The sequence below is a fragment of the Dermacentor silvarum genome, chromosome 1 (assembly GCF_013339745.2).
Source record: "Dermacentor silvarum isolate Dsil-2018 chromosome 1, BIME_Dsil_1.4, whole genome shotgun sequence".
In the NCBI taxonomy this organism is placed as follows: Eukaryota; Metazoa; Arthropoda; class Arachnida; order Ixodida; family Ixodidae; genus Dermacentor; species Dermacentor silvarum.
In genome coordinates this window covers 10679186-10693822 of record NC_051154.1, presented here as the reverse complement: position 1 = coordinate 10693822, position 14637 = coordinate 10679186, and the positions used below count along the sequence as shown (strand labels likewise).

Genomic DNA, 14637 nt, shown 5'->3' with positions numbered 1-14637 from the left:
ATGGTCTTGCTCAAGGTCACAATAATTATGCTGTGACCACACTGACAGCGTCATAAAAAAACCAGAGGGGCGGGGGGACAGACTCCCCCCTGTTGCGCGAAGCCACAACGAAGTGGCAGCAAGAATCGGAGCAAGTGCATGTGAGCAATAGGGCAAAGGCAGAGGAAAGTGGGGAGCGCAAATGGGGCAAAGGCAAAGAGGAAAGTGGGGAGTGCGGCTAAGTACGGCGTCTGGCTCAGCTAGAGAGCTTGACGCTAGCGCAACGGCTTGCTGCTGAGTGAAAAGGCAATGCTAGCAATGCTGCCCCGTTGCCTTTTTCCCGATATTCTCAAAGTCAAGATTTTAAGATATCCGGAGTCCGGCGAAAAACGTTTTCGAGGTAAGGGGTGAAACACACATGGGTTTGACACTGTGGTAGGAAGAAAATGGCAGGGCATGCATGTGGCAGACATTCTTCAGTCTGTGTGGGCTAAAATTTTTCTATAACGCAGGATTTCATCATTTTAAAATGATTCTAGTTGGAGCATTGCACCACAGTAACGCTTCTTGCTGCATTTTCTATCGTGGCAAGCCTTGCCTGTCTCAGATGGCTGCATCTTGGAAAAAAAAAGAGGCCTGCTTCATTGGCACTACAAATGTACTTGCGTTCGCAATCTCTGCTTATGAACACTATGGTCTATTTCCAGGTGTGGACGGTTGCAGCGTCTCCGTTCCGTGTCGTAGCATACCCCTTGCCTCTTTTTAAAGAGGTCGGTCCACCTGTTCGACATACGAAAACCGCCAATGCTGAGCTTGTTGGCAGTCTTCAGTGCTTTCTCTCGAAAGAGGATACCATCAAAGTTCACTCCTGCAACTCTAGCTTGCTTAAACCATTTGAAAACGGCCTCATCAAGCTGCACGTGCTCCTAAACCCAGGATTGCTTGCATCTGTTGTTGAAGGTTTGAGCTTTTTTTCTTTCTTTGATTTCACTCCTTTTCAGGACAATGGAATTCAGTGTAGAAGGTGCAAGTCATAATCCCTTGGCTGTGCAAACCCTCCTCTGCATTGAGTTTTCATCACCATGCACCGCATGTTCAATTTCTCTTGCAGCAAAAGCGATGTTGGCTTTCTTGGTGCCACAGTTGACGACCAACTAAAGCTTCCATGGTAAACTTCCAAATTCTTGCATGTATGTTCGGGTCACGCACTGAAGGAAAGGACAGGTGATGGAGCGAGGAAGCTGCTAGCAGCTCACACACAGTCAGCCATGTTGAGAAGTAGAAACGGTGCCAGGCAGGCAACTGGCATGTTGAAGGCATCACGCAGCACATGATGAATTCACTCAAGGCATCTCGCATGGCACGTGCAAAGCATGAAAGAAGGACCAAAGGATTTCAAAGCAGTAGGACGAAGTGCACACAGCAAGCCCGAGTGACAAGTCAGCAGCAGAAAGGAGCAAAGGCAGCATGGATAAGTGCAACCATCTACATTAACAACGGCTAAGATGATACAGCCTACCCAAGCGCCCCTGCTGCCTTTGCCCTATTGCAGCACACAACGCCCACACCTCTTTATCTGGCTAATTCCATAGTCAAGCTAGACCAAGCCACATCAAAAGTAAACATGGACGTCTGCACTAATCGCTCGAGCCAGGTAGGAGTGCAATTCACAACATATCATGTGGGGTTCCTAATGCAGTCGATGCTATGGTAGCTATGCCGGGACAACGTAGCAGCTGGGAAAATGCAGCACCCAGGAACGTAATAGTGGGGTTCTACTGTATTTACTTTGTTCTATCGAGGCTCGACTGTAGATTGTGAGGTGCAGATGACGGAAGAGGAACTTGTGCCTCATGTGCACTAGTTGCACAGCATGGGTCTATAACTGGACCAGCGACCTGCAAAGCCTGCAACTGCTAGTTAGCTGGATGACATGTGTCCAGTTGAGTGGATGTCCACTTTTAACAGATCTGCGACCAGACTTCGTGCGATCAACTTGGCCAGAGAAGAAAGGAAACTGCCTGCTTGGAGGCACGCATGAGAAGTGTGCATTGAACGTTGCAAGAGTGGTAGAGTAAAGCAAAAGCAGCCCACGGCACAAATCGGCGTTCACTGCTAATGTGCTGCACAAGGGGAAGGACCTGACAATACTACAAGTTAATGAGCTTTCTCACAAGACTACAAAATAGAGGGATGAGCCTGAAAACCACATATGCCATAGAACTAGCACGTGGAGAAAGCGTAATCACAACTCCATAGCTGACTAGGTGTGCTACAGAAAGGAAGTTGCAGCCTATGTGTGGATCACATCTGAATTTTTCTTACCAAACATGTAGATGTGGCCCTTGCATGGCTGTCACTGCATTTAGAAACTTGTTCTTTAATGCTTGAAAAGTGCTCTGCGATAAGTTTAGCAGCGATTCGTCCACACATTTCTGCGAATACAGAGCTTGCAACCGTAAGCTTCATTCACAGCGATTACTGAATGACCAATTTCGATACAGATTTTGTGCAGCAGTGGTACTTTGTGAGGATCATCTTTTGACTGGCTTCAACACAGGCATGACCAAGACATTACAGATTTTCTTAGTTGTGGCAGCCTCAGGATCACAGAACGCACATGCAGAAGAGTTCACTCTGGTGCCACAGAAGTAAACCAAGAAGGATCCGCCTTTGTTCACTTTCAGTGGCACACACCAGAATGAAGCAGCATGCAGCAAGACTCACCCGAAGCCCTGTCCGTAGTACTGTCCATAGGGGTACTGGACACCCTGCATGAACTGTCCTTGGACTTGAGGGTAGCCCGCCTGCGGGTACCAGTAGCCCATCTGCTGGTATGGGTACGAGTACTGGGTAGCCAGGTTCTGCAAACAATACTGGGGTTGGAATGCCAGCTGACTACAAATGCTCTATGACACTGGATGGCCTGATGGTGAGCAAAAAAGCGTACACGCAGGGTTCATAGCAAATTTCGCCAGAATAATTTAAGGGTGTACAAGAATGACTTCCCAAGACACATGAAAAAGGCTTAGTGAACAAAACACCAAAAACAAAGTGGCTCCATACCACAAAGCTGCTAACAGGGTTGGCTGGACTTTGGCTTGCATCAACCTTGTAGCCAGACTAGGCTTAGCTGAAAGCGAAATTCAAGAGGGGCTTTTAAGGCTTTGAAAATATAATGTTTATATTCAAGGATCACTACAAACCCTGCGTTAATTTAAATCAATAACACATACTGTGGTGAAAAGTGAAAACATGCATAAAAACAGTTTGACAATGAAAGACAAGTTCTCTTATAGCCTCGAACCACGGTTAAGCTGTACAGCCAACTGAAAAACCGTAGTACTTTGCAGGTTTGAATTCTGGACTGGAGCTGTCTGTGCAAATTATAGCATAGTCCAAGAATTGAGCTCTTTCATGGTGTTGTGGTGGCCAAGTTTGTGAATGCAGCTTGCCACTGTTGTATGTGGCTATGTGAACATTCACCGAGCCCATTTACAACCAAGGTTTGCACTAGGGTTGCCGAGAAATAACAAAAAACCAGGAAACGGGGGTTAATTAAGTGTCCAACAGTGACAAGTCTAAGGAAACTACTGAACTTGTCTGTTTACACAGTTCCGACACGTCAGGCCGCTCCAAATGGTGCCAATTCGATCTTTACTGTTTGCATGAACAATGATGATATGATAGCTAGACAGTGACAATGGCGACAACAGACCTTCGGTGAGTGGAAATTCAGCAAATAGTTATTTGGCACAGCTGCTGATTCTACTTTTGTCTTGCCTGCAGCAACAGCAGCACAGTGATGAACACTACCAGACTAGAGGTACCCCTTTCCTAGTTTTTTTTTTTTTTTTTGCACCGCTGATTATTTACTTGGAATTAATGACTGTCCCTTTTTAGAGAACCTTCGCCCATCGATTACTCAGTGAATGCACAGTCCCTCATCTCATAGAATGAGTGCCACACAACCTCATACAAAATTTCGACTAATGCCAACTGTCATTCATTGCACAACCACTCTTGTAAATAAAGATAGGTCTGCAATCAGTAATGAGGGCCATATTGGAATAGACAGGGTATCATTGTTCTCCTTTTCCAATAGTTGTCCCATCTCCTGCCTGAGAATACAAGCATTGCAAATGCTTGGACCTAATAAATTAAACCAATCTGATGGGCTCGTTGGAAAGCAAAAGCTGCAAGAGACACGGAAATGCACTTGTAAAACAAAAACCAACATTCAGCTGCTCACTGGAGCACTGTTCTTTATGCTCTTTGGATCAGTAGTTTCTACAAGTAAGAATCCCCACACACTCAACATTTTTGTTAAATTGCAGCACTGTATTGCCAATTTGGAATGAGCACCAAATATCTTAGATGATATTTCCACGTGGTGTGGCAGACCAGAGACTGAAGAAGAGAAGAGTGAAGTTTTTCTTGGCACCACACGTCGATGCACATGCTGTGTACAGTGCCAATGCTCGAGGATAGAGCATGTACTTCAACGGAGTACAGGTGAGAGTATAGGACAATACGAATGCTCTGCTAAACTGCATGTGATGTCTGGGTAGCATTGTGCAGTGAGGTTTTCGCAGTGCCGTAAACCAGTTAAAAACTCTCCAAGGTCACCAAGGAAAACATGGAAACTGCTTGCATTTCTTCGCAAATCCAACACTATTCCAATGTGCAGTCACTTAAGGGCTCCCTTCCAATATTGTTTCCTTGCATTGTGTGTCGAGACGTCAAAGAGTGGGTGCTATGCAACATCTAATGCTTATACAGTCAACGCTCGTTACAACGGACCATAATAGTCTAGCGAAAAAGGTCTCGTATCCGAAGTCCATTCTATCCAAAATTAGGGCCAAGGTATGTAGTGAAATGGCGGAACTTGGCACATAGTACACGGTTGTTTTCGTATTTCGCCCCCATCGAAATGCGGCCGCCATGGCCAGAAGCCGGAATCGCGTCATGGCTGCCATGCTCTTACTTTCATTTTCGCAAATGATTAGTTCCATCGACATCAACAGTGGAGCATACCGCCTATGTGACCCGTCGGACAACTCATCAGTCGCAAAGGTCGAGCAAGCAACATAGGCTGAGCTATATTTTTTTTAACCTTTGTTGTGCCAGTGCCCCGTTGTGTGTGTTGCGAGATGTTTCTGTCGTAGCAACCAGACCTGCAGCTTGCGCATGCAGCCACGTCTTTGTTGCGCGGCAAATACCAGAGGCTAGTGGACCTGAGAACAATTGCATTCCTGTTCAGATGCAGACCTCAGACCTGTTATCTGCGCCTACCTATCAACCCATCGCCTTTTTTTTGTGTGAATTGTTGTGTTGAGATATAAAGCATATAAAGAACAATGCATTTTACGATCGTCGGTGGTTGATTTGAAGAGCCGTATGGTACGGCTTCAAAGCTAAGCTGCTTTTTTGTACTGCAGGACGAAGGCCTCTCCCTGCGATCTCCAATTACCCCTGTCTTGCGCTAGCTGATTCCAACTTGCGCCTGCGAATTTCCTAACTTCATCACTCCACCTAGTTTTCTGCCATCCTAGACTGCGCTTCCCTTCTCCTGGTATCCATTCTGTAACTCTAATGGTCCACCGGTTATCTATCCTACGCATTACACAGCCTGCCCAGCTCCATTTTTTTCTTTTTATTGTCAATTAGAATATCGGCTATCCCCGTCTGCTTTCTCAACCACACCGCTCTCTTCCTGTCCCTTAACGTTAGGCCAAACATTTTTCATTCCATCACTCTTGGTGCAGTCCTTAATTTGTTCTGGAGTTTCTTTGCTAACCTCCAAGTTTCTGCCCCATATGTTAGCACTGGTAGATTGCAATGATTGTACAGTTTTCTTTTCAACGACAGTGGTAAGCTCCCAGTCAAGATTTGGTAATGTCTGCCGTATGCACTCCAACCCAATTTTATTCTGTAAAGTTCTTTTTCACGATCAGGATTCCCTGCGAGTAATTGACCTAGATAAACGGATTCCTTTACAAACTCTAGAGGCTGACTGGCGATCCTGAATTCTTGTTCCTTTGCCAGGCTATTGGACATTATCTTTGTCCAAGCTGTTATGGGTTCATTCCAATAGCCGTTTCTGGTCGTGATGATGCCCCCGCCCCCGTGCATAACCGCTATTGCCGGAAATGCGAAAAATAGTACCCGCTCCCTGCCGGGATCGAACCCAGGCCTGCTGCGCGGGAGTTAGATACTTTACCACTGAGCCACACAAGCGCTTGCTATCAGGCAGAAAAAAATTCCCTTTATAGGCAGGCGCAGACGAACCGAGCCTCTGGCGCCATCTAGTTAACATGCCTGGAACCACCGCGTGCGACAAGATGCGATTCAGACAAGGCGCGCAATCAACGCTATCCCGATGTTACATGTGCGCCACGTATTCTGGATACCTCTCCGGTACACGTTATGGCGTCTCCTCGCAAGGTACGAACCGCTGCTGAAGGAGAGAATCGTAGAACTACGTGCGCGGCTACAACCAGGCATCATCGGGCTCAGCAGACTGCTGTGCAGACAGCTGCAGCTCGCCGTCGACGCCGGGCGGACAGTTCAGATCGTTCTCGTCATAACCGAGGCGAAGACACTTTGCTGTAAAGACCTTGTTGTGCGTGGTGCCGAAATTCGAGCTACTCTTGCGCCGCTCAGGCCTGTGACTTTTTTGCATATAGCCTTTAGAAAATGCTTTATTTTTGTCAATTCTAAAAAGAAATTATGAAAGAATAAAAGTCCCTAACTGTTTTCTATTAATGAAACAATGTCTACCAACTATGATAACAACTTAAGTCTTTTGACATTGACAAAACTCTAATTTTGGGAAATTTTCTCGCTTCAGGTGCCATTGCAGAAAATGGAACTGACCCTCAAATGTACAAAAGATTTTCCAGCTTAAATATATTGGGAAAAGGGTTTTCCTGGCACACTAATGGGTTGGAACAGTTGACATGAAATGACTCGAGTTGCATGCATTAATCATGGTGGCTATGAAAGGCAAAAGCCACCCCTAATTTCCCGAAGTAAGCAAGATTGGTGATTGCTGCCATCAGCATAAGTGGCAGCTGCCAGCAGGGTGTGTACTTTCTAACCAATGTGTGTCCCCCGACTGACAAGCAGTGCATTAATGCCAGCAAATGCTGGCACATAATAGGGTTCTTATGCCGATAGGCCGAAGGCAGCTACGAGGTGTTCTTTGGCTTACAGGCATCTTAGAACAGACTGAGATTGCCCTAATGACATCCCTTGGCACAACACAAGTGCCGATAAAAGAAAAAAAAAAAAAAAAAAAAAAACAGCATTCCATCAGTCTAGCTCATCGCAAGTGCAGCACTGCAAGGTGAAGGGTGATCACCCCGGCGGAAGGGTTGCGCTGCTCTGGCCAGGAGGGATGCTTGTCTCCTGGACTCACTTGAGGCTGCTGCTGGTTGTTGGGGTCAGTGGCCTCCTTGCCCCAGGAGCACTTGACTGTCTGGCCATTCACATCCGAATTGTGTGTGGCCACGATGGCATGTGTTGCAGCTTCCTTTGTACCAAACCTGTGCATAGAAAGAACCGCATGTATCGAGCATTTCTTTTAAAGGAGCACATACATGGTATTTTTTATTACCTAGAAAAAGTACCATGAAAGACTATGAGTGTCAATTTAGTGTCCCAGAGCTGTACATGTCCCAACACAGACTGTGGTCACATGCGCTTTGGCACCCAATGTGAAAATACTGCTTTAAAAGGCTGCTTTTCTTCAGCTGAATGGCATGACTATTTTAAAAGCAAACTGCAACAAAACTTCACTTTGGCTAAATTAGTTACAGTAGACTTTTGCCCATTATTGCAATACCAGCAAATTCGATCCTGACTAATCTCCCATCAAACACCCACGTTTAGCCCACTCTAGGAAGATATTCAAGTGAAAACTGCAACTTACAATGAATGATTACAGTATTTACCAAACTTTGATGCACACATCTTTTGCCTTGAAAAAAAAAAAAAAAAAAAAAAAAATTTGGCTGCATGAGGCATTAGGATACGAACTCAAAATTGTGTTCATGGTCCGTTTGAGCCTGCCTCTGTTGTCACTGCCATCACAAGACTGAGATTGTGATTGCTTTATTTTCATCATATTGGCACATCAGTACATAACAAAAATGTGCCTAAATGGTGAGGATAGCTGGAAAAAAGCTGCATTTCATAAGCTTGACTAGCCCCGCCACTCCTGCTGGAGTGGCGGGGCTATGGAGGCAGGTTATGAATATGTGCAAAACAGACTTCTGTAAGCAAAAGTTTGCTAACATTGACCAGTACAAGAGGCGTACAGAATAACTGTTTACCAGCACTTACTAATGAAATAGCATAGTATGCACAAACAAAAGATGGCGAGAGAACAAGAGTTGTAGCGTGGCAACGACAATTGCCCGCTTTCAGTATTTGATTACGAGAGCTGATTAAAAAGATAATTTACAAGCTAATTTAGCAGCAACAAGTTGTGTTTTTGAAGTTCGAGATAATTGTGTGTGTCACAAGGTGAACTAGCAAAGCTGTTAGTCTAGGCATGGGCCATCATCCTATTTGTGATTGTTGCCAAGTCATTCGACATGTGGAATATCAAACGCACAATACACCAAAAAGGACATGTTTTGGTCTATAGATTCTGACAAAGTGCCGAAGCTGATGCAAATGAACATTAGGTGTAAAGCAATTTCCGTTTTATGAAAGTAAATTTTACTATTTCATTTCTTTCCGAGTGGCAGATTCAGGCATACTACATATCTTTTTTTTTTTTTTTTTTTTAATCAGCCGTGTTACATTTCTACCTTGTTTAGGACCCCTGTCATTTCTATGGTATACACTAGACAAGCAATAATGGCAAAGTTGGAAGGTTGGTGTTTATTCTTTTATTATCAGCCTTTAAATCAAACCCAAGCAGATGATGCATCCACCTGGTGGTTATAGGATATGATGCAAATCCCAGAACACTGCGGGCACTGCCTAGACTTAAAGGAAAGGGCAACGCAGTTTAGATTGATGAAGCGTTCCTAAGGTACACTACTTTAGTTGTTTTTGCAGTAATAGGTTTATTAATAGAAGAAATAAGTCAAATTCATATTTGAATTTCGCACCAAAACGGCACTGTCGGTACGTCAGAGCGAGGTCGCTGATTACAAAGTATTCTTTCGCATGTCGGCTGTCGTAGTTCAGCAGTTCTTAAAGCTTGCCAAGTTTGGCCTCTAGTTCTTTTGGAATACAATGCAGTCCATTTGACCAATAAAACTTTCACTAGTCTATGCAGACGGTATCAAAATCCATGATGGTGTGGGAATTTCAAGCTCGTGTCACCTCCACCCATTTTTCGGCATTTCTTGCAGTAAGAGTTGAAGGGTAATTTACAAACACAGCTTACATCATTTTTCTCTTTTGAAAAAGGTCATGCTGAGGAGCCATCTAAATGTTCCGTAATTTATGGGGAGAGATAATAATGGCATTGCAGCATCGAAAACATATACCTTCTTACAATACACCCATGTGTATTTCAAATATAACATTCTGTGGGCATATGGCATTAAATTTATTGCTCAACACTAAAGCAGATAAGGGGAGTCTTGCACGGAGGAACTTGGCGGTAGCCATCATAGGGGGTACCACCAGCTCTGGATACTGCACTTGTTCCTAACTGATGCTTGCATTTGTGTCACAGTACTGCGAAAGCAAAGTACTAGTGACGATTGGGCGATGATCTCTAGATGTTTTTGAATCTTTGGCACTGTAGACTTAACAAGAGAAACTGTAGTATACTTGCGGACATCTTTTGGGGGCATTGAAAAGAAAGCTATTGGGGGAGCTTCTGCACATGTGCTACTGCGCCAAGCAGTCCGGCAGTTTTGGACAGCACTTTTGATTTCTTGGAACAGATACAGAACAAACGTTCTTTCCATGTGCACCGGTTTTGCATTTGGCCACAGACTGAAGGGAAAAGCAGAAAAATAAGTCAAATTTTACATTCAGTGGTGTATATTGTCTTACTTTTTCAATGCATTAGTTAGGGTACTTGATGCACTTTCCAGGGGTTACTTATGTTTGTATCTAACCGTTTTCCGCCTACCTGGGTCAGTGGGTAGACTGTGGTCGAAGGGGTAGCACATCAGCCCTGCTGCGCTGAGGTAACAGGGTTCAAAAGCAACCATCAGACCAACTTGGGTCACTGATGTGAGAATGTATACACACATGGCGCTCTTCAATGAACCTCTTTCATGCCGATATTGGTCATTGAAATGTGGGACTGGGTAGGTACCACTGTTTGAAACTCTGCCGCCAATTTGGAGCCCTGGGTATGCGCCATGGTGGTCTTCAATGAACCTCTTTGATAGCAACTTCGGTCACAATGCATGTGCTTCTCTTCAATAAAAGTCTGACGCCAACTTGGCTACTAGGTATGTGCCACTGGGAATGTGCTGCTTTACAATGACATAAAAGATCCTTTACATTTCTCCGCTGCTGAGCTGAATTGAACCGACGTCACAAGGGTTCTTCAAGGACGACAACATGGCGCTTAGCAGGTTGCGCCACAAATGCACTGGGTATGCGTTGCTTTTCAAAGAATACTTTCACGCCAGGGTCAAGGCGAGCTGCGTCATGAATGCACTGTGCCGCTCTTCACAATTTTCAGCGTTCACAGGCAATCTATGCTTCTCGTCTCGGAGGCCACGTGCAGACTTCTTGGCACTGCCACTAGATGGTGCAGCGCGTCCAGAAAGAAGCGCAAGAAAGGAGCCCGGTAAACGTGTTCCCATTAGGGCTGCAAGTGTGTGTTGTGTTTCACCCTCCAGCAGCCGCACTCACCGAAGTGCCATGCATTTCAGAGGCCAGAAGAAGGTGGCACTAGAGTGTGGAGTGTTTCGAAGGTGGCAATACGTTGTGTTGCTATGTATATTGTTGGTCCTCTCGCCATTGTTGGTGCGCAGCTAGTGTTAGTGCAACTGCGCAGTTCATGTTATGCACGTGTGGCTCGGTTAGGTTTGCTCGGAGAAGCGTTTCTGTGTGTGTAAGCATGCTTTTCGAAATGAAGCCGCCATGCAAATATTCTAAGCACCTTGCTTGTTTTAGTAATACAATTTTCCTACCATAATAAACAATTCAGCCTGCAGTGGCACAAGAATGCACTGGACTGTTGCAATGGCTAAGGCTTTAATTGGCTTAACACTTTCGTGACCGCGCCTATTCCCGTCGACAGTATGTTGTCGATGGTACAAGTTGAATTTTCGCGCGCCTCAGAGCGCTCCGGACAGCTAGCGCCATCGAGCGGGTTAAAAGAGAGACTATTTTATCGGTTTCGGTTTTGTGTTTCTCTTTTCCACTGCGCGGGAATTTTTAAAGCGCCTGCATAGTCGGGGTGACGAGCGCTCGTCGTTTGGCATCTACGACGGTTTCGACGGTTTCCGACACATCTGGGCTCGAATTTGCGGATGATCGTAGCAGCACAGACTCAGAAGACGACTTCGATTCGTCGGACTTCATTACGGACGAAGAAAGTGCGGCAAACCGCCCCTGAACATCGACGGGTATCCGCCGTTGAGTTTTGCTTTCTTCTCGGACCGTGTTATCGCTGCCGCGCATCGACGTAAGGATTTCCGGCGTGTTCTAAAGGTAACAGTTCTTATCTGCAAGATGTAAACGTCGTTCGGACGGGATCATTTACCGGCGGTCGCGCAGAGAGTCGAGTTTTGTCCACGAAGACGGCCGGGAGTGCACCTTGGCATCGCGCTCCGAAGTGCTGTGTGTACCCGTGTGCCTCAAGAACTTTTGTAGATACAGAGCTTATATTTGCAGGCTGATTTCATATATCCCTTTTCTTGAAAATGTATATTTCGATTTTTTAAAATATTTTTTTTTGTGCAAAGCAGCATTGATGTTTTTATCGATCTTTCTCGTTCTTGATGCGATTTTTTTGTTTTGATAATTTTTTTCGTAGTATTTTTAATAAATATGCTGTTTGAAATTAATACCGTTGGAAAGATAATTTCTTCTTCTACAATTTGATACCATACACTTTAACATGAATCATTTCCTGTGGCAGGAAAAAAAATAATAGCCAGACTACCCAAAAACTACCGATTTTCCCGCGGTCACGAAAGTGTTAACCAGACGATGGTGGTTATTTGCTTTCTCTGTGCTCAAATCCAGGGAAAATCTAGCTGCTCCTACATGGGCCCAGCAGATGTGTTCTGCAGTGCTTGCTTCTCCACGTCTGCTTATGTCTCACACACCATCACTCAAAAGCGTACCTGATGAAAGCATATCCCTTGTCTTTAAAAACTCGGATCTCCTGTATGGCGCCATAGCTGCTAAATGTCTTCTGCATTAGTTCCTCTGAAAGCAAGAACAGAACAGAAACCATCATTTTGCAACTAGATGTTTTCGTAAGTGTTTTACACGCAAATCTAGGTGCAACATACCTGACAACCCCTGCGTGATGCCGCCACAGTAGACTGTGCAGTTGGTGGGACTGGATTGATTGTAGACTTCATCAAAGGTCAGGGGCTTTGTGCTTGTGGTTATGTCGACTGCAATTAAAAGCAAGCCAGATTAAACAAAAAAGAAATGAGAAGAAACGGAGAAAAAGGGAAAGACAGAGAGAAAAACAGCTCTCCTTTTGCAATGCCGGACACAATCCGGGGCCTGCTCTTAGAGCTCACCTTCAGCCTGGGTTCTGTTGGCGGGAGGTTTACGTGTTGCCCAGTTGGTTCGGATGGCTCGACTGCCAAGCCACTGGCCATTCATGGTTCCGATCGCATTCTCGGCGTCCTGCCCAGAAACAAAGCATGCTCCATAACAAGAACCCCTGTTGCAGTGTGCCTCCCTCTAAGAGATGTTTCAGAATACTACCAGCATAGCCCAAGGTGTGCACACAAAGCTGCACCCCCTTTGTTTACTACTATGCAGTGAGGGGAGCATCTGCACACGTAACCTTTTGTTCTAAATAGGGGAAGTGAGCATACAAAAAAGAAAACAGCCAAGCACTGCCAACTGTTTAAAAGCAGGAGACCACCCAGTGATATATATATATACGAGGTCTTTTAGAAAAGAATCTGACCTTAATTTTTTTTTTTTCGGACACCTGATGGATATGAAACAAGCGCGCTTGCATCAGCCGTCCTTGAACCTAAGTGCGCATGTGCAAATTTCCCCCTGCCTGCCGATAGCGTCAGTCGCTGGGACGCAGCGTTTGAGGTAGTGCGCAGTGCTACTGCATCAAATTTTGCCAGAAACTGGGCGACAGCCAAGTGGAAACCATTCGGAAGATTCAGACGGCTTTCGGTGACGATGCTATGAGCAGCACACAGATTAAGGAGTGGTACAACCAGTTTAAAGACAGCCGCACCTTGGTGGAGAGCGAGCCACGCTCCGGTCGGCCATCAACATGCCGAAATGACCAGGTCATTGCCGAAGTGAACGCTGTGGTGATGTCACACGATGGTCCCACTATCCGAGAAATTGCGGAAGAGGTGGGCATCAGCAGTTTTTCTGCACATTTCACTATGACCGAAGATTTGGCCATGAAGAGAGTGCGAAATTCGTGCCGAAGCTGCTCACGGTGGAGCAAAAGCAACTTCGTGTTGAAGTCTCACAGGACATGCTGGATTCCACAAACAGTGACCCCGACTTCATGAACACCATAATCACTGGTGAGGAGTCTTGGGTGTACGGGTACGACCCGGAAACCAAATCCCAGTCACAGTGGAAGCATTCCACATCACTAAGACCAAAGAAGGCCCACCAAGTGCGCAGCAACCATCAAAGTGATGCTGACTGCTTTTGACTCCCGCGGTGTGGTACACGAGTACGTACCACAGGGTCAAACAATCACCGAAGTATCCTCCGTCGCCTACGTGATGCTGTGAGGCGCAAGAGACCGGAGTTGTGGTCAACAGGAAATTGGCCACATCCACCACGACAATGCTCCTGCACATTCCTTGCACTTGATTCAGACTTTTTTGGCAAAAAACCAAACTCCTGTAGTTCAACAGGCTCCTTACTCTCCTTATATGGCCCCCTGCGACTTCTGGCTGTTTCCCAAAATCAAGAGGCCATTGAAAGGAGCGTGATTTCAGACAAGAGAGGACATTATGGCTGCAACGACAGTCGAGCTTAAACTCCATTCCGAAAGAGACCTTCTCGGAATGCTTCCAACAATGGCAGCACCGCTGGGAGAAGTGTGTGGAGTCCCAAGGAGACAGACTAATTTGAGGGTGATTAGGTTTCCAAGGCTCCAGTTATGCCAGTTTTTTTTTCTTCGGCCAATGGTCGGATACTTTTCTAACAGACCTCAAACGCTTGTCACAGATAACATAGTTCTAGTCCTTGAGATGGATTATTCAGTGAGGCAGTCATTACTTGCATGAGAAATGGAAACACATATTCAACAAATGAAAAAAATCCCTAATTAACTTTTTAAGACATATAATGCAATTTACAAATTGTAGCCTGTGAATTTGCAAAGTACATCCACTTAGAATGAATTTCCAGAATGACACCAGTTTGCGGACATGCGCCATGAAACATGCATTAAGAATGCACTGCTGTTGCACTTGCTTTTTTAACAAAACACTTTTATTCACTGACGCACTAAAGTAACTGGAATGCCCATGTATTTTG

At 45.3% G+C, this 14637-nt stretch overlaps 1 protein-coding gene across 6 annotated transcripts in view; it reads right to left on the bottom strand.

Moving 5' to 3' along the window:
- LOC119456614 (cytotoxic granule associated RNA binding protein TIA1-like) overlaps nucleotides 1-14637 on the bottom strand; it is a 139352-nt gene that overhangs the window by 22338 nt on the left and 102377 nt on the right. For 4 of the 6 annotated variants that reach the window (XM_037718443.2, XM_049664905.1, XM_049664918.1 and 1 more), the window contains exons 5-9: nucleotides 12678-12786; nucleotides 12438-12545; nucleotides 12267-12351; nucleotides 7346-7529; nucleotides 2707-2843 (exon numbers count right to left, since the gene is read on the bottom strand). In XM_037718443.2, coding sequence (XP_037574371.1) covers nucleotides 2707-2843; nucleotides 7346-7529; nucleotides 12267-12351; nucleotides 12438-12545; nucleotides 12678-12786 — 623 coding nt within the window. The remainder of the gene's footprint in view (nucleotides 1-2706; nucleotides 2844-7345; nucleotides 7530-12266; nucleotides 12352-12437; nucleotides 12546-12677; nucleotides 12787-14637) is intronic. The other 2 variants (XM_037718449.2, XM_049664908.1) reach the window with 1 other exon arrangement.